General features: G+C 39.4%; 1 protein-coding gene across 1 annotated transcript; it reads right to left on the reverse strand.

The window, feature by feature from the left end:
* Positions 1 to 1,282: 1,282 nt before the first annotated feature.
* LOC124273895 (interferon-induced GTP-binding protein Mx-like) lies at positions 1,283 to 17,673 on the reverse strand. The gene is made up of 14 exons (XM_046709239.1): positions 17,480 to 17,673; positions 14,477 to 14,695; positions 13,887 to 14,039; positions 13,500 to 13,654; positions 12,959 to 13,097; positions 12,334 to 12,532; positions 11,833 to 11,908; positions 11,203 to 11,325; positions 10,788 to 10,938; positions 9,682 to 9,926; positions 4,867 to 4,984; positions 4,236 to 4,323; positions 3,870 to 3,943; positions 1,283 to 3,235 (listed from the first exon to the last, which is right to left on the reverse strand). The coding sequence occupies exons 1-13, from the start codon at positions 17,541 to 17,543 to the stop codon at positions 3,931 to 3,933; spliced, it is 1,743 nt and encodes a 580-aa protein (XP_046565195.1). The 5' UTR covers positions 17,544 to 17,673; the 3' UTR covers positions 1,283 to 3,235; positions 3,870 to 3,930.
* Positions 17,674 to 20,810: the final 3,137 nt, after the last annotated feature.

Consider the following 20,810-nt stretch of genomic DNA (forward strand, 5'->3'; position numbering starts at 1 on the left):
CTCATGCCGCATGATGTCAACATATCTTGTAATTTGTGATACTGCCATTACGTATCTGTGGATCTGTGTTTTGGGATAGTTTGGTTCAGACTGAACGAAACCTCACGAAAGAATAGTGTCCGTATCCACAGCAACTTTCTCCAAGTGATGCCAAACATTAAAAAAATCGTCGCTCCGTGCTTTTATTTACTGGTTTTTGACGCATAGCAAAATTTCGGACCACACTTCAAACCGCCTAGTATAAGTAATTGGACTTGAATTTATAACATCGGATAGGAAATTTAATACTCAACATTCAAGTGTCATTTCATGGCTACAGGTAGATATAGGGTCGCGCGAGCGCAATTCTCCAGCAACGTTCACCTTTTTATGCCTTACATTAAGTATGAAAATGTGCGCTAGAACACATTCCTTGGCCTATAGGGAGTTCCCGTTGCCGATAAGTCACCTTCTAATGTAAGGGTGACGAAAGGTGCAACGGGCGTAACGTTGTGTCAAGGTCACTAAGTTAATTATTACTAAAGGTTGTAGCCATGTTGATATTACTAGAAGCGCCAACCTTAGCCATACTGAGGTCGGGTCGAGTCGGACCAACCTGAAATTTTCACCTTAACTAAGTCTACCTTAGTGTAAGGTAGATTCATGCAAGTGGACGTCAACCTTAGCAAAAGCCTAAAGTTAAAACCTTAGGGGGAAAAGTGATCTTAGCACTCAGGTTGTTTTGTACAACGGCACCCTGTACGTTTGTCTATCATTCAGTGTTTGTTTGGTCGTTGTTTAACGTCGCACTCAGTAATATTCCAACTTTATGAAATCAGTCTGTAAATAATCGAGTCTGGATCAGAAAATTCAGTGACTGACGTTATGATCATTGATCAAAGCTATTGAAAGTCGTCTACCCAACCCTATTAGCCACCTCTGTAGACAAACTTTCGGGTTCATGACATGATCCAAATAACACCATTGTATTCACAATTGAATATATGATATTCAGACACGCAAAGAAATGTTACTGCGCTGTGTGTAATATACACAAAAGCAGAATACTTGCAAACATAAAATGGTTTTTTTTCACAACTACATGTACATGGCGATAGATTCATTTCTGTTACAGTTATACATTAGGGATTTGTGGTTTTAAATAGTGCCGCGACATATTGTGGCTAACATATTGCAATATGTGAAGGTGAAGAAGGAAGAACGGAACACATAATAAAGCCAGCATGATGAGAAGTAAAGCTACTCGCTTGGTCGGGCAAATGTAAAGAAGAGTAGGCGAAAGTGCATTGTGAATTGTTTTATTTAAATTTAAAAAACCCAAAACAACTAACTCCAGTGTTAAATCCCTCGACTAGCTGAATAATTCGCTATTGTACTATATGCCCGTGTAACCGTGCAGTAAGTAGTGGGATTGTTTCTGTGTGGGTAAATGGTTTGATCCGGTTGCATGATCAAAGAACAAGGTATAATCAAGATCAAAATCAAGACTTCGCATTCAACTACACAACCCCATTATCCGCTATTACCTACACAAATACCACATTTCAAGCCTGATTTGGTGACCACATTATCTGATTCGAACCCTTGGAATTCGTCTAAGTGAAGTCAATCACGTGAAGCTTCGTTGTTCCAAAGGTCTCCGAGAAGAGGATGTTCACACGTCGTCACTGCTGAAGACGGCTCAGCTGACGCTGGTCAAGGAGGTACCGACATCCGCTCACTGAATTAGCATTCGGGTGACCAAAAATGTATATTGGCTTCGTAACTTGTGCTAATTGTTATTACTTACTCTTCCCTCATACAGGCGCTACCTGTTATGAATTATCTGATGTTGTTATTGTTGCTTATAGCATACTATGCATGCATGCATACATACATCACACGCATCCATGAATGCACGCACACACACACACACACACACACACACACACACACAATTTCCAAATAATAAATGGACAGCGAAATAATCCATTCGTATGAGAATAGTTCTATATTTTTCAGGTTGCATCGGTTCAAATATATTTGTAATATACAAATGAACACACTACAGTCAAAACCTTCACACAGTGTACTGAAGCAATGGAAAACGATAAACCTTACCCATTTATCGAATGTAGTGTATTATCTCCACCCTTTTGGCACTTGTAAACATTTGTTACTTTTATACGGGCATAAAGTAAAAGTGCACACACTAATGATAAATATGATGCTATAAATAAGTAGTTTACTAACTTTTATTCAAACATTACAATATAAATCTTGAAAATTCTAGCTTTGGTTTATGCTTAAACAAAAAATGACTAACATTTTAAACTTATTCTATGGCAGGTAGCAGTGCTACTGTGTTGTGCTGTCTAGTCAGACAGTGATAAATGTAGCACCGTACGGGGACGGAATAACAACGGACGAATAACATCAGCACACAGCAATTCTTTCATTTGAGCAGATATTACAAATTTACCATTTTTCATCCGTTATTTGAGAGATTTCGTATTTAAACGAGATACAAACTGCTTTGGCTATACAGACTGTTCTGTTGTTACATGTGATATATTGAACCAGGATTACTCGTCACTGAACAAGCACCAGATACTTCGGATAAATCAGGAAAATAATATGAGAGCTTTTGGCGTTTGTGTGATTCTCAGGCTCCATGGTACTATACGAACATGAACCGGGATTTGGTTGATACATCCCTGATATTTAGGAATTCATAATCCAATGAAGAAAGTTATTAAACAAACACATAAACAACAATTATTATATCCCTTAACGTGAAAAGCAATAAATATCCCAACTGGAATCTGTGTGCTATATGTTGACCAGAACATTTTTCAATTGTACAATGAAAAAACAAGATGTCGTTTCTTGTCATTGTTGTTTGAATAAAGTGCATTGTACGATTCTGTACGATTGCGACTGTATCAAAGCATGTTTTTGAATTAAAGAAATTACAAAGACAATATAAATATGACAGAAACAATGAAAGTGCCAGGAATGACATTGATGAACGCTAGATTTTGTCCAGCTCTTCTTCCGCTAGAACCAGTCTCTCGTGACGAGACTTGCATTCAATCCTCTTATAAGCCATGTCTGCATCTTCCTGGATATTATCCATGGTTCTTTCATCCGAAGCAATTTCCATGAGCTGGATCCGCATTTCCTTGACCTGTTCCCGGAACACGTGCAGCTGTATGATCATGGGGATGACGTCACAGAGACGCCGTGTAGCAACCTGAAACAATTGTACACATGGATTGGTATTTAGAAAACAATCTTCTCTCTCTTTGATTACATGAAATAACTTCATGAAAACTATCAAATGCGTTGAATTTAAAGGAATGCATACGTGTTCCTCAAACTTGACACAAATCTTTGTTGCAGCTGACAGTGTGAAAAGATATTTTGAACTAGTCATCAACGGATACAGGAACATTTTTAAGAAATGTTACACATGGCCTTTTAAAGGAAAGGTATATCGTATGACCTAAACATACGGAAACATATGGAAATAACAGTGACGGTCAGATTACAGCAGACCAAAAGGTATCATGGTGCTGGGGTGGGGGTTGGGTTGTTTGAGATAATAATAATAATTCATTTCATAAATGTCCTCCCATATGTGTGTTGGGAAAATTATTTCAATTCGTCAGCTCCTGTTAGGGTAGAGTATAGTGTGTATCAAATCTGGCGGAACGGATATCCTATCCTGCGATTTACTAAAATATTTAACATATGAATAACGTTGACATTTAACATAACAGGTATTGAAAGAAACGAGAATGCTTCATTTCCAACTGGCAAATCTCTGGCAAATGTTGAAAAAAATACCCAGGGCGATCGAAATCGAAAACCACGTATCAATGTACCAGGTAATAGGAGTTAAGACTCATCAATGCTTTGTCAACACCGTTCACCTCTTCGTCATTTTCAGAAACTGAACCTGAAACATGAAACACTCGTGGGAAAACGAGACGTATATATCCAAAAGTTAAATGAAAGTTATGTCTATATGCATATTCAGTATCATGCTGTGGAACATATTACAAGAGTAGAGTGTTTAAACAAATGCCATATGCTTAAGATGTATTACTGTGACTACATTTACATTTAAATATGTTATAACAACACTGCATGTATTGGTTTGATCAACATGAAAGGGTGAAAGCAGACAACACAGTCTAATGTCTTAAATGAAACCTTCTTTCATGGTAACCCTATCAATACGCTAGTACCTATCTGAATGTGATATTTTGCCGCGTTCTTCTGTTTCCGTTTCTTTTTCCTCTTCTTCTTCCTTTCGTTTCTTCTCCTCCTCTGTTCCTAGAGCGGATAAATATGACTACAGTCAGTTTCATAAATTGTGATGGACCGAATGTGGCTTTCTAAATCGTTGGCTTGCAGACACAAGTACCACAACCAGATATGTGTGTGCGTGTGTACGTGCGGGCGTGCGTGCGCGCGCGCGCGTTTCGCTTTCGGCAGTGACAAAACTGGAAGAGTACGAATATGGCCTTGAATTATACCTTCACATTCCCCATCTTTGAACATAACCATAGATTATGAATGTTATCACAGGAATAGATCCAAAAGCTTCAGAAATAATACGAATGAAGGAATGGTAAAATCATTTGTACCTCATATTATTCGTCTAGAGGCATAAAAAAATTATATAGATTTAGAGATCGTATGTTGTTTTTTATTAATAAGCTCATTTCCTTCATATATTATTCTAAAGAAGGTGAGCAGTGAGAATGTTTAAACACATAGATTTTGATAAGTGATTTATTACTTAATGTATAAATACATGTATGCTCTGATGGGGCTGTTATTGGAACGATTGCATTATTCGATTTGACCACTCACGAAATTCGACGCCATAGGTTTTGTCCTGCGAGTACACCAGATTCTCCATTTTGAAATATCTCTGTATTTCGTCTTTGCACTCACTGTTGGTCTCTTTCCGCGTCTTCATTATAACGTCCTGAAACATGTAAAAATGTAAACATTATATACATTTTACGATATCATATACATGGTATCAAAATCGCATATCTGATAAAATAAACAGCTACATAACAGCTTTGATACGATGAACCAGGGATACAATTCCATCGATATCCTCCGCAGCCAAATTATTGCAAACATCCGTGCATGCAGTTTCGCCTTGCTGAAAACCATCGACAATCATCTACCCCCGAAAGTTGAAAGCAAACTTCTGAATATACAAAGGTGAATCGTATAAACACTGATTCGAACATTCACGAGTCATCTAAAAAAACCTACACACTAAGAGGAAAATAGGCGAAGGGCCCAAAACATTTCTAAGTATGCGTGCGTGTGCATGAGTGTGCACTAGAGGCAAAAGTGGAGAAACGCTGACAACACCAAACAGACCCATGTGTGTGTGTGTGTGCGTGCGTGTATGTGTGCGTGCATGCATGCACTTATGCATCCTTCTATCAATCTGCACACTCACAAACTTGTAAATCATAGTCATCATAATACTGGCATCCAATCAGTCTGTCCATATCAATCACCCATTAGCTCTTCTTATCGTGCTTGTTAAACCCAATTGGGCTTCAATGTACATCAATTAGGCTTCATATTTTATGTGTTTACATTTCACCTTGTATAAGCTTCTACTAATCAAATATAGAGAAAGTTGTATGTCCACGGAATTATCTCACTTGGATATATATGTCTTTGGCGACAAAAATCCAGATAAAATATTGCTGACAGTGACGTAAAATAACAACAAACACACATAATTCGTGCAATGCAGATGGCTCGGTTTAGAGGAACGTTTGCATATTTCAGACACGATTGCTAATGTGACACATGCAGAATCTATGTTGTGAATCTGCATGACAAATTGTAAAGCTAAGTCGAATATGATAGGACAGAAAAACGAAATTGACTGGATGAATATATTCATGATAAAGATTGTACAACATGATGGTTTATATCGCTCACCTCGTGTTTATAGTGTGTGCGTACATTTCATACATTCAACGTATCTCGGTGAACGCAAACCGTCGAGACTCACATTTCATACATTTAACGTACCTCCGTGAAAGCAAACCGATGAGACACACATTTCGTACATTCAACGTAAATGTACCTTTGTGAAGACTATCAATGAGGAACACATTTCGTACACTCAACGTACCTCCGTGAATGCAAACCGAAGAGACACACATTTAATACATTCAACCTACCTCCGTGAAGGCAAACCGATGAGACACACACTTCATACATTCAACGTACTTCCGTAAAGACAGACCGATGAGACATTCATTTCATACATTCAACCTACCTCCGTGAAAGCAGACCGATGAGGCACACATTTCAGTACTCACGATATGGCTGAAATATTGCCGATGTGACTTTAAATCTTAACTCGCTCACTCACTCACACATTTCGTACACTCAACGTACCTCCGTGAAGGCAAACCGATTAGGCACACATTTCGTACATTCAACCTACCTCTGTGAAGGCAAACCGATGAGACACATATTTCGTACATTCGACCTACCTCCGTGAAGGCAAACCGATGAGACACACATTTCGTATATTCAACGTACCTTGGTAAAGGCAAACCGAAGCGATACATATTTAATACATTCAAAGTACCCCCGTGAAGGCAGACCGATGAGACACACACTTCATACATTCAACGTACTTCCGTGAAGGCAAACCGATGAGACACACATTTCATATATTCAACCTACCTCCGTGAAAGCAGACCGATGAGACATACATTTCGTACATTCAACCTACCTCAGTGAAGGCAAACCAATGAGAAACACACGTTATACATTCAACGTTCCTCCGTGTAGGCAAACCGATTAGGCACACATTTCGTACATTCAACGTACCTCTGTGAAGGCAAACCGACGAGACACATATTTCGTACATTCAACCTACCTCCGTGAAGGAAAACTGATGAGACACACACTTCATACATTCAACGTACCTCCGTGAAGGCAAACTGATGAGACACACATTTCATACATTCAACTTACCTCCGTGAAGGCAAACTGATGAGACACACACATTTCATACATTCAACGTACCTCCGTGAAGGCAAACCAATGAGACACACATTTCATACAGTCAACGTACCTCCGTGAAAGCAGACCGATGAGACATACATTTCGTACATTCAACGTACCTCCGTGAAAGCAAACCGATGAGACACACATTTCGTTTATTCAACGTACCTTGGTAAAGGCAAACCGAAGAGATACATATTTAATACATTCAACGTACCCCCGTGAAGGCAAACCGATGAGAAACACACTTCATACATTCAACGTACCTCCGTGAAGGCAAACCAATGAGACACACATTTCATACATTCAACGTACCTCCGTGAAGGCAAACCAATGAGACACACATTTCATACATTCAACGTACCTCCGTGAAAGCAGACCGATGAGACATACATTTCGTACATTCAACCTACCTCCGTGAAGGCAAACCGATGATACACACACTTCATCCATTCAACGTACCTCCGTGAAGGCAAACCGATGAGAGACACACTTCATACATTAAACGTACTTCCGTATAGGCAGACCGATAAGACATTCACTTCGTACATTCAACTTACCTCCTTGAAGGCAAGCCAATGAGACACACACTTCATACATTCAACCTACCTCCGTGAAAGCAGACCGATGAGGCACACATTTCGTACTCACGATATGGCTGAAATATTGCCGATGTGACTTTAAATCTTAGATCACTCACTCACTCACACATTTCGTACATTCAACGTACCTCCGTGAAGGCAAACCGATAAGGCACTCATTTCGTACATTCAACCTACCTCTGTGAAGGCAACCGACGAGACACAAATTTCGTACATTCAACCTACCTCCGTGAAGGAAAACTGATGAGACACACACTTCATACATTCAACGTACCTCCGTGAAGGCAAACCGAAGGGACACACATTTAATACATTCAACGTACCTCCGTGAAGGCAAACTGATGAGACACACACTTCATACATTCAACTTACCTCCGTGAAGACAAACCAATGACAAACACATTTTGTACATTCAACGTACCTCCGTGAAGGCAGACCGATGAGACACACATTTCGTACATTCAACGTACCTCCGTGAAAGCAAACCGATGAGACACACATTTCGTATATTCAAGGTACCTTGGTAAAGGCAAACCGAAGAGATACATATTTAATACATTCAACGTACCCCCGTGAAGGCAAACCGATGAGACACACACTTCATACATTCAACGTACCTCCGTGAAGGCAAACCAATGAGACACACATTTCATACATTCAACCTACCTCCGTGAAAGCAGACCGATGAGACATACATTTCGTACATTCAACGTACCTCCGTGAAGGAAAACCGATCAGACACACACTTCATACATTCAACGTACCTCCGTGCTGGCAAACCGATGAGACACACATTTCGTACATTCAACGTACCTCCTTGAAGGCAGACCGATGAGACATATTTTTCTTACATTCAACGTACCTCCGTGAAGGCAAACCGATGAGACACACATTTCATACATTCAACTTACCTCTGTGAATGCAAACCGAAGAGACACACATTTCATACATTCAGCGTACCTCCGTGAAGGCAAACCAATGAGACACACACTTCATACATTCAACGTTCCTCCGTGAAAGCAGACCGATGAGACATACATTTCGTACATTCAACGTACCTCCGTGAAGGCAAACCAATGAGACACACACTTAATACATTCAGCGTACCTCCGTGAAGGCAAACCAATGAGACACAAACTTCACACATTCAACGTACCTCCGTGAAGGCAAACCGATGAAGCACACATTTCATACATTCCACGTACCTCCGTGAAGGCAGACCGATGAGACATATTTTCCGTACATTCAACGTACCTCCGTGAAGGCAAACCTATGAGACACAAATTACATACATTCAACGTACCTCCGTGAAGGCAAACCGATGAGACACACATTTAATACATTCAACCTACCTCCGTGAAGGCAAACCGATGAGACACACACTTCATACATTCAACCTACCTCCGTGAAAGCAGACCGGTGAGGCAGACATTTCGTACTCACGATATGGCTGAAATATTGCCGATGTGACTTTAAATCTTAACTCACTCACTCACTCACACATTTCGTACATTCAACGTACCTCCGTGAATGCAAACCGATTAGGCACACACTTCGTACATTCAACGTACCTCCGTGAAGGCAAACCAATGAGACACACACTTCATACATTCAACCTACCTCCGTGAAGGCAAACCGAAGAAACACACATTTAATACATTCAACGTACCTCCGTGAAGGCAAACCGATGAGACACACACTTCATACATTCAGCGTACCTCCGTGAAGGCAAACCAATGAGACACACATTTAATACATTCAACGTACCTCCGTGATGGCAAACCAATGAGACACGCATTTCATACATTCAACGAACCTCCGTGAAGGCAAACAGATGAGATACAATTCAGACTGTTCAAACAGAACAAGCATTATTTGGTCAATGAATAGTGAAACATGTCTTGAACATTATTATCAACATGACATTACAACATATGTCTTGTACCAAAAATTAAGCTTACTCGAATATCTTGTAACCATGCGGTAGAGAATGAATTACAATCAATAATGTGTTAAACACCTTAGCTCTCTGTGCAAAATCTGGAAATTTCTCGAAACATTTTTCAGCTACAATCTTCAGGATTTCTGTCGTCATACTATGGACGTCACTGAAGCATTGAAGTGCAGGTTCTTCCAGTTTGGAGATGTATTCCTGAGCACAACTTTCCACCAGCTCAAATTTGCCCAGAAAATTACAAAACTCCCGACCTCGGGAAGCTTCCATCCTCTTTTGAAGGTCGGTCCTCAATTTGTGATTTTTGGTATCTAGAGAACAAATATATATATGCATATGCCTGTCCGTGTATTCCTCTCCGAGGTTAACCTTACCATTTGAATAGACACACGAGAATTTCCTAAACAAATATAATCAAAGGACACATGTTTCGAATGGTCTAGCCAAGTTAATGCAAGATACACAGTGTTTGACTGGTGGGCAAGCGGGCTGCATCGGCGTGATTCACATACACCTCGTGCATGGACGACACCCTTTAAGAAATATATGTATCTGTCTCTTCGAGGAGTAGTTCATTAACTTGTCCGTAACACAGATGTGCCCATGTTGATGAACTTCGGGACAAATATCATACCAAGAGGTTTTTCGACAAACGAAAATCTACTAAATGATACATAAATGCACTCTTACAAAGGCAAGGGCTCTGGTGTGTGTTTTTTCTATTTGTTTACTTAAAAGAACAGATGTGGAATGTATTCATACCTGAGTAACCTTGAACAGGGCCTAGATTTTCGAAGCACTCTTAGTCGTAAGTGCCATACATTATCATTAACTTACGACGATCTTAGCGCTAAGAGAGCTTCGAAAATCTAGGCCCAGGACTTTTATAGAACTCTGCCCGGCTATTATGTAATTGGATGGTCTGTTGATCAACGCCGCACTCAGCAAAATTCCAGCCATATGGCTCTAAATAATGAATCCAGTGATCAACATCATGAACATCATTCTACGCAACTGGGATACAATGATGTGTCAACCAAGTCACCCGATCTCGTAAGTCGCCTTTTACGACAAACATGGGTTACTGAAGACCAATTCTAACCCGTATCTTCACGTGTATGTAAAATATTTTTAAACGTTTTTTTAAACGTCAAATTGTGCAATCTACATACCCGGTTGTATCTCTTCTGCGGTTTTGATCAGCTCTGTGAAAGACCGTCGAGCATCGCTATAGAGATTGTTAATTATTGGTGGAAACTTGGAGTCATCACAGCGTTGTCCAGTCGTCAAGGCAGTGACTATGTTGATAAACTCGGTGACCATCTGTCAAAAGTATCTCCTTCATAAAGGAAATTGTTTTACTGAACAATCTAGTTACACTTATAAGATTACGTATATACATCATTTGAGCTAAATGTAGCAGTAAATCCGACTGTATATGGAACGCCTTCCACAGCATTGTCCCTTTCAGGTGGCTATTTCGTTATTAATATTTGTTTATGTCTATTCCTGAATTACAAAGCTCAATTTATCTTGTATGGCAGGAATATTGTTACGAGTGCAGTTAATCCCCATTTTCTGATGTACCTGCAGAGCCATCTGACGCTTCTCTGAGGCTGTTTGTGGAGGATCTTCTCCGAGATCATGCAACTGCTTCTCAGTCTCAAGGAGTTTGCGGCGCACATCCTCCTTCAGTTCCGGTAACAATTTCTACAACATGTGGTCGCAGAGAAGAAAATGATGAGACAAATGCAGACAACTTCTAAGCACTGTGAAATGAACCTCGAATTGGTTGAATCTCTGGGATCCATTTCATGGAGCCAAGTTTGAGATTCATCGACTTTTGACCTGTGTTGTTGACTTACTGCGACCTACGCATTTCCAGTCTGATGAATAAGTATATCATTAAATCAACAACAACACAAAGAGATTGTTTATGTGTTACTGTGGGGGATTAAGAAAAGTATCAAAATCAAGAATAATCCTTGTTGAATGAATTCCATAGTCCACGTGCAATGTTTGGGTGTGTAAGGTTTGTGTTTCGAAATCCTACGATCACTGGTTGTCCCTTTTCAAAGCTGATCTCATTAACCATATCATTTATATTGAAAGCTCGTGGTCCTCAACTGTCAAGTGAATCTAAAGGCCTGGCAGTGTAGTTATGAGGAACGGTGTGTAAATGCGTGAAGATATATATACCCCTAAAATTATACACACCTTGATGTGTTTCTTCAGCTCACGTGACAGCCGCTCGGATAGGTTGGGGATGCCCCACTGAGAAGGTCGCATTGCGCTGGAAAATATGAAAACATTACAATAGCTCTTTATTCAATCAAATGAATGTTTCAATACGCCAGGTGTTTCTGTAAATGGCAGCGCCCTGAAAATAATCGAGTCTGGACCAGAAAATCCAGTGATCAACAGCATGAGCATCGATCTGCGCAATTGGGAACCGATGACGTGTGTCAAGCTAGCCAGCGAGCCTGACCACCCGATCCTGTTAGTCGCCTCTTACGACAAGCATGGGTTACGAAAGGTTCATTCTTACCCGGACCTTCACCGGTTATACCCGAAATGAAACGGAAGTAGACAATAAAGTGCAGTCACACCAAGTGTGGTATAGGTATAATGGTCTGGCGTCTCTAAGCCGTACATGTGTTTTAATTCTAGATGTACAAAGTCGACATATGTCGCATTTTACTGGTATTAGTACACTACCTGAAATGTCTGTGACTTCTGAAGAAATCTTCTTCTACATCCAGTGCATGTTTCAAAGACTGGCCTTCCGATATAGCCTCCTGACCTCGACACTTGACAATGACGTAGCCCTTGGACAGTGTGAACTCCATGTTGTTCAGGATCCTAATAACACCGGTCTCGGCTCCCTTGTCCAGCAAGTCCGGCTTAGTTAGAACCCCTGAAGAGATTCATTTTACCCGTTTGCTACATATCGAAAGCATGTAATCAGCACTTGTAGACGAAAGTGAGTGAGTGAATGAGTTAGGTTTTACGACGATTTGAGCAATATTCCCGCAATATCAAGGCGGTGGACACCAGAAATGGGCTTCCCACATTGTACCCACGTGGGGAATCGAACCTCCTTGCTTCGGCGTGACGTGCAAACACTTTAACCACTAGGCTACCCCACCGCCCCTGCAGACGAAAGCATCAAGATACACTAAACATAATCAGTTCGTAATTATAGCTCTGAAAACAACCAAAGCTTAAACCCATCATCATCATATTTAAAATATATCAAAGCATATAGTCTAACGTAGACATCAATGTAATTTTAAAAAAATAGATCGGCCTTTTACAAATCAAACCAAACGGCATGACGTACCCAGAGTTCTTCCACCTTCGTCATCAAATTCCTTTGCCATTTTGAGCGCTTCACACGTGGCAATATCCACATTACACTGTAGAACAGCAAGGATGATGGTCTCCTGGCGTTGAATATATTGACGGATCATATTCTTAATCTGAAAAGTAAAAATAACTGAATTATTGTTGCCGTAAATTATTGATAATTTAAACATTGAACTAATTTTGAATGGATATATTCCCTTTTTCTTTTTATTGCTAAGCGGATGTAGATAGAAGACGCGAGGATGGGCAACTATTCATATGAAAATTATTCTGATTGGTTGATTAGATGTTCAAAATGGCAAAAATAATGAAACATCTCATATAATATTCGATTCAGTGGATTACATTGTCACTTCGCCATAAATAGTCACATAGCTTCCCATGTTTTAACAATCCTTTAAATAATATGTTCTCAATCAAATTTCGATAACAGTCGGCAGGAAAATGTGTACACTATAATTCGCCTGATTGAATTAAATGTTTTGAATATGAGTATCACTGTGATGACATCTTACCCTCGCTTCGATATCAAACGGTTGACCCTCGACAGCGTTTCTTGCGATACCTGGCAGGTCTATGACGGTCAGGTCAGGGACATCTGATGACATCACTTCAAGCGTAATGAGTTCATCACTAATTCCCGTGGCACCATCTGTCATTTCCTTTTGAGCTACATGCATGGGACATAATTAAAAGAAGCCTCTAGACACTCTGTAGATTCTCATTTGAACAGACGCAAAGCCAGAAAATCGCAGTTACATAAGCGTTATGTGAAAAATAATGACATCGTGAGTTCAGTCTCAGCTTTTGTTACTGCATTTAATAAATCTAATTTCAATAAATTCAATTAATTTTAAATTAATGCTGTTAAAAACACACTCAGAACAATATGTTTATACAACCTTTCCGCACAAGGTCTCCAACACTCTCTCTGTTCAGGATGACTTCCTCGTGGGGCATATCGTGCTTGTCCTTATACATTATCTTTCCCTCCCACTTGTCCTCATCCTCTGAGTGCTTCATCCGCATCTCCAACGGGCACCTTGTCACAATACCTACAAACACAAATGCAGACTATGCGTTTTTCTTTACTTAAAGTTCTTTAATTTTCAGATGAACATAACCTAACTAGTCAATACACGTCGCGAAATCCAAGATATTTGTAAACAACATTATGTGATTTTTAACGTTCTTCATACTGACCGAATTACTTGCAAGTTATTCTTCCAGTTGCTGGACTTTGGCCTCTTCAAACCCGTTCAGTGGGCTTTGTAGGAAATCTGGCCTGAGGTATCAGATATCTGAAGGATAGCTTATAACTTTTGGTAAACTATCCACAAATAATTCTGTTCTCTATGTCGTTATCACGTGAAACCAGGCTTAGTCTAAGTTTATATACAAGGGTACATAGGTACTTTCCATATACTGATTTACCATTTGACGTCATTGCAGGTGTGTTCTTTGTAACGACCTGACCAGAAACACAACTTACCCGTTCCTCTTGGAAGTTGAACGCCAGAGATTGCTTCAAGAACAGAGCTCTTCCCGGCACTCTGGTCCCCGATGACGGCGACGGCAGGAAGGTTGATGTCTCTGTCCAGACCATACCCACGTAGTTTGTCGACCAGGTCTATCAGTGGGCGCACCTCAGCGTCGAAGGACGAGGCTAGGGCTTTTGTTCTCTCCTCTGGCGACACAATAGTTTTTGGCTCTGTGGAACGATTGTAAATAGCGGAAACTGAATAAAAATCAGTAAGAGATTACATTTAACGCCAATTAGCACGTGTAGCTACGTTAATTACACAATTATAAGGCCGGAATGGTTAATGTCGTTGCATCTGTATTGTAGACAAAATACAAAGCAATTAAGATTGCTTCATAAGAAAACTAAAATTGAAGCATTTCTTATATAAAGTTTTGGCACAATGTTGAATGTCTTACAGTTTACAATGAAATGACAACGGGGGTAGTGCAGCATTGTTTGGTGACTTTCTAATTAAGGCTGATTAAGGAAAACCCTTATATTTAAATGAATTGACAAAAATGTTTTGGCGAACCGCCTCCTACTTTCCTCAGAATTAATCATTTCCATATTTATTTCATCTCCCATTTAAATAACTGATTCTATTTCTGAACCGCCTTCTGTTCAATGGTGGTCTAAGGGAGCTAACTCGGGTAAAAAGAAGCGTCAGTGTAAAACGATAGTGTTCAAATCAGGGATAATGCGTGGCTGCTTAGTGGAGTTTCGTTTCAATGTTTTTGATTTATGAACAGCTATTTGATGGACCGCCTAAATTGTGTGACAGTCCTCGGTGAATGGCAAGGTAGATAAACCACGTGAAAGAGGTATAGATTTGATCCCCACACATCAACGTGCAGATTTATATATGTTACAGGAAATATGTATAATCAATAAATACACTAAACGCTAAAGAAACGTTACCCTCCTTCCTTAATGACGGAGGTACCTATCTTCAGCTGCCGTTGCGATGCGTGGACGATTTCTTGGTCTGTCTAGGGTGACCCCAGTCTGTCTGAAGCCCTGAATTAGTCTTATAACCGTGATACGGTGGCATCCGAGGGCGTTTGGCAACAGCATTGTATGTCAACCCCATCTGCACAATCCCAAAGGCTCTTTCTCTCCCCTCAGCTGTTAATCGTGGCATATTTCTCGTACTTGTGTATCAGATCATGTCTTCTAGCCTCTCTTTATATCCTATAGAATCATTCTACATGTGAAATGGATGTAAATACTGCTTGAATATTGCTGCGTTTTGGCGATTGATATTGCTATGTGTAAACAGAAAATGGAAAAATGTGACTTTCCAAGCAAAAATGGTAACAAAGATATTTTTAGATGTTCCTAAACATTTTTTCACAATATCAAAGACAGGTTTTACTTGTTTTCACTAATGCAAATCAGCAGAACATGTTTTAAAAGACTGAAATCATAGGAATGATTATTTTACAACTCTACAACAGTTGTTTGAGCATAATATCCAAGTATGGAAAAGCGCAATACAAATCTACTATTATTATTATTATTTTAATAGTTTACAAAAGGTGACTGTAAATGGTTTATCATTTTCCCAAAGCAGAATTGTATTGCAACCTTTCTTTTGGAGATCAAAATTACTGTTATTGGTTTATTTTGGCATGGACGAATACAGGAAAATTTAACTCTTCTGAAAAGATGCATTTCACTTAAATATGAATGCATTTGAGAATTGTTTTCGTGATTTGCATAAAGCTGTGTTGTTAAGCTTTCTTGTAAACTAATACCTTCTAACATATCTTTGATAGTTTTTCAGTAATTCATAAAGGTAGGAGGGTAACGTGTCTTTAGGCATCTAGTGTATGTATAATTACTGAAATTTTCAGTAATTATGTATAATGACTGATTCACTCAGGAATTGTGTTTATTTACTGAAATTTTCAATAATTATACATAATTCCTGAAATTTAAGAAACAAAATTATACATATTTACTGAAATCATTTGAATTACTGAAATATTGATATTACGCTTAAAGTCAGTCAGATTTTCATAGATATGTCTTCTTATGGTAGATAAAATACAGCAGGTTCAAAGATTGAGTGTAGTTCAGTCACAACATAATCATACTTATTTAACAAAAATTCATGAAATCAATGTGCTGTACCTTGTTCCTAAAAATAAAGACATATCTATGAAAACCAGACTGACTTTAAGAGTAATATAAATTTTTCAGTAATTCAGAATGATTTCAGTACATATGTATAAGTTTGTTTCTTAAATTTCAGGAACTATGTATAATATACATAATTCCTGAGTGAATCAGACATTATATATAATTACTGAAAATTTCAGTAATTATACATATTTACTGATTATACATATTTCCTGTAACATATGCACAGGTATATGTGTGGGTACCCGTGACGGCTGAGCCAGGCGAGCAGGACAGCTCACCGACAAATTATATTAAAAGATAGTGCAGTATCATGCGGGGTGGGAAGTCAACATAATTTGATAACCGTTAATAAGAATTCGTAGATACACTTCAGCATACAAAATGTATTGTCACAATCAATACTTGGGTGTTCGATTCAAGTGGATAATTTCTTAGAATCATGAGGCCATATTCCTGGAAATCTATTGACGTCATGCCGCGTTTCACCGCCCTGGCAATGGTTGCTACACGGCAGGGCGTCGTGACATGAGCAGGTCAACTATTTGACAGCCAGTGCACCTGTGACTGTAATCCGATAGGGCACTATGAAATGCGTTGACATTCCATTGTCACCAATGTGCAGGTGTGGTTGGCAACGAGTTTACTGGTTAGGCTTAGAGACGTTGGGAATGGTTCACATATTTGAAAAATGATTCCTATAACAGTTACGTCTCATACATGCAAGGATTATGATGTGCAAATTATGAACGAATGGACCACAACTACTCAATCGAAATCGTTTGCCTCTATGTAATAAACCATATCGATTTTACCTATCCTTACCGGTATTATCAGCCGAGAGTGTCGTCGGAGTGGAATAGCCGTTCCTCTTTTTGGCTCTCCCCATTGTGTCTGTCAGAGTGTCTTCGGGCTGTGATTCCTTGCAAACTGGGTCCAAATAAAATTTACACGACGAAACTCACGAAGCTTGCGCCAGACTAGTTAGAGCGGGCACTTTGTCTCCTATAAATACTTGCTATTTTCGCTTCTTGGAAAGTCCTAGTTTCGGTTACTATATAAGGAGTAATGTATTCTCATTGTACGTTGTACGTTGCGCGAGTAAGATCAATCAATATCGCGGTTTACCGCTGCATTGACTAAGGGTCGAAGGTTGACGTGTGTACGAGCGGGTAGTGCGTGCGTGCATGGGTTTATATCTTTGTACCTTGCAGTGTTATTAACTCACACACACACACACACACACACACACACACACACACACGCACGCACGCACGCACGCACGCACGCACGCGCGCGTACACGTGTGTGTGTGTGTTGCTTTACACTAACACTAACACACACACTAACACGAAGTAGATGTGTGGCGACCGGGGATGGTTATTTTAATCTCTTTACACGTGTATGTATGTATGTATGTATGTATGTATGTATGTATGTATGTATGTATGTATGTATGTATGTATGTATGTATGTATGTATGTATGTATGTATGTATGTATGTATGTATGTATGTATGTATGTATGTATGTATTCATTTATGTAAGCGTGTATGTATGCGTGTATGTATGTATGTATGCGTGTATGTATGTATGCATTTATGTATGCGTGTATTGTATGTATGTATGCGTCTATGTATGTATGTATGCGAGAATGTATGTATGCGCCTATGTATGTATGCGTGCATGTGTGTGTATGTATGCGTGTATGTATGTATGCGTCTATGTATGCATGTATGTATGTATGTATGTATGTATGTATGCGTGTATGTATGTATGTATGGATGGATGTATGCATGCATTTGTGTATGTATGCGTGTATGTATGTATGTATGCGTGTATGTATGTATGGGTGTATGCATGCATGTGTGTATGTATGCCAGTATGTATGTATGTATGTATGTATGTATGTATGTATGTATGTATGCCAGTATGTATGTATGTATGTATGCGTGTATGTATGCGTGTATGAATGCATGTATGCATGCGTGTATGCATGCGTGTATGTATGCATGTATGTATGTATGTTTGTATGTATGTATGTATGTATGTATGTATGTATGTATGTATGTATGTATGTATGTATGTATGTATGTATGTATGTATGTATGTATGTATGTATGTATGTATGTATGTATGTATGTATGTATGTATGTATGTATGTATGTATGTATGTATGTATGTATGTATGTATGTGTGGTAGGTGTGTCATACCAATATGGAGGGTCGCCCGAGGTGATGCAGGGTTGCCGCTCTGATTAAACCCACCACGAGCACCTGGATGTTGATGATAAACTATGACACATAGTCGGGGCGGACCGGGATTCAAACCAATATATGTCCGGTGTTATGACATGACGTTCCGCTACATGTGACATGACGTTCCGCTACACAGCGAAATGCACCGCTTACTCGTGCCTACTCCTGCCTACATCAGTACTATGCCAGGAATATTGGAAACCTCTGTCTGCAATCTGTCTCGCTATTTACAATTTTGCCTTGGATATTGATGCCAGATACATGCATTTGTGTGCATTTGTGATTGTACAAGTATTCCTGTGATTTTAAATATATTTCGATCGTGTGTGGTTATTAACTGATTTTATAATGTAGTTTCGTACGTACCGGTTTCGGTGTTAACATTGGCAAAGTTCAAGTCCTTCGGCTGTTTCCTATGGTTTTTGTTTGGTTTTGGTTTTGCATTTTTTCCTGTTTATCCAAACTTGTTCATGTATATGAACTCAAGCACAACACGTTATCAACAAAGAAAACGCAATAAGCTGTCCATGCAATCATGTTTTCTTTGGCATAGTTGAGTGAGTGAGTGGGTATGGTTTTACGTCGTTTTTAGCAATATTCCAGCAATATCACGGCGGGGGACACCACAATGGGCTTCACACATTGTGTCCATGTGGGGAATCGAACCCGGGTCTTCGGCTTGACGGGCGAACGTTTTAACCACTGGGCTACCCTACCGCCCCCTCGGCATAGTTGAATCTAAGAATCGACGTAGTTGTTTACATTTCACAACTTATGAGATACAATCGGTATGTGTGTTATTTTAATGTTATGGTTAGATTGTCAAAAATTGCTGACAGCTGAAGGGATGGTGTAAATCCAGCTAGGGTCCATGCAGGTAACGAAAGTAATGTAAGTCCCCATGGTCCCTAGTATGGGGATCTACTTTCGGTTGTTGGCAATCTTTAGCCTGTCGTTATATTGTATTGTACTGTATTTTCATGCATAGTTAAAATGTTTTAGATTTAATTACTAGTTTTGAATTTCTATATGTGATACTCTAGATGTGTTACTGTCCTTCGTTGACAGGTTGTTATAATTTACCTTTAATTACTAATATTAATCTGTATAACTTGTATAACTTGATTTAGTCACGATATGGCTGAAATATTGCCAAAGTGACAGGAAATTTAACCCACTCACTCATCGTGTTATATAGTCTGGCAGAAAACTTTTCGTGTCGGTGTTTGGTCACTTTACTGCAATCCTTTTCTAATTTGACATGATGCATATAGTTGCTCTACCATTGTGAAATTTTAATTTCATGAATTATGATTGAATAATAAATAAAAGTTGTTTAACAAACTATCAATAAAATATTGACAGAGTTCACTATTTTTTTTTGTTACGAGGGAGGAGTGCAGAGAGAGGAACAGCCAGGTGTGCTATTGGTTCATTTAACTGTGTTAAACTTTTCTCGCACACGTGGCTGTTCCTGTGTCTGCACTCCTCCCTCGTAACAAATAGTGTGAGTGAGTGAGTGAGTTTAGTTTAGTTAATATTCCAGCTATATGGCGGCGGTCTGTAAGTAACCAGACAACCCAGTGATCAACAGCATGATCATCGATCTGCGCAATTGAGAACCGATGACATGTGTCAACCAAGTCAGCAAGCCTGACCACCTGATCCCGTTAGTCGCCTCTTACGACAAGCATAGGTTACGGAAGGCTCGTTCTAACCCGGACCTTCACGGATCGTAACAAATAATATATAGTGAACTGTGTCAATATTTTAATGATAGTTTCTTAAACAACTATTCACCTGAACGTGGGCTCTATACTAGATGCACTGTAATGTAACGTAACCTCAGGGCTACAATGCCATCGCTTTGCAAATGATTACACTAATTTTTTCATGAC

The sequence above is a fragment of the Haliotis rubra genome, unplaced genomic scaffold, assembly GCF_003918875.1.
Source record: "Haliotis rubra isolate DU_JTF1 unplaced genomic scaffold, ASM391887v1 Scf1854, whole genome shotgun sequence".
Taxonomy (NCBI): Eukaryota; Metazoa; Mollusca; class Gastropoda; order Lepetellida; family Haliotidae; genus Haliotis; species Haliotis rubra.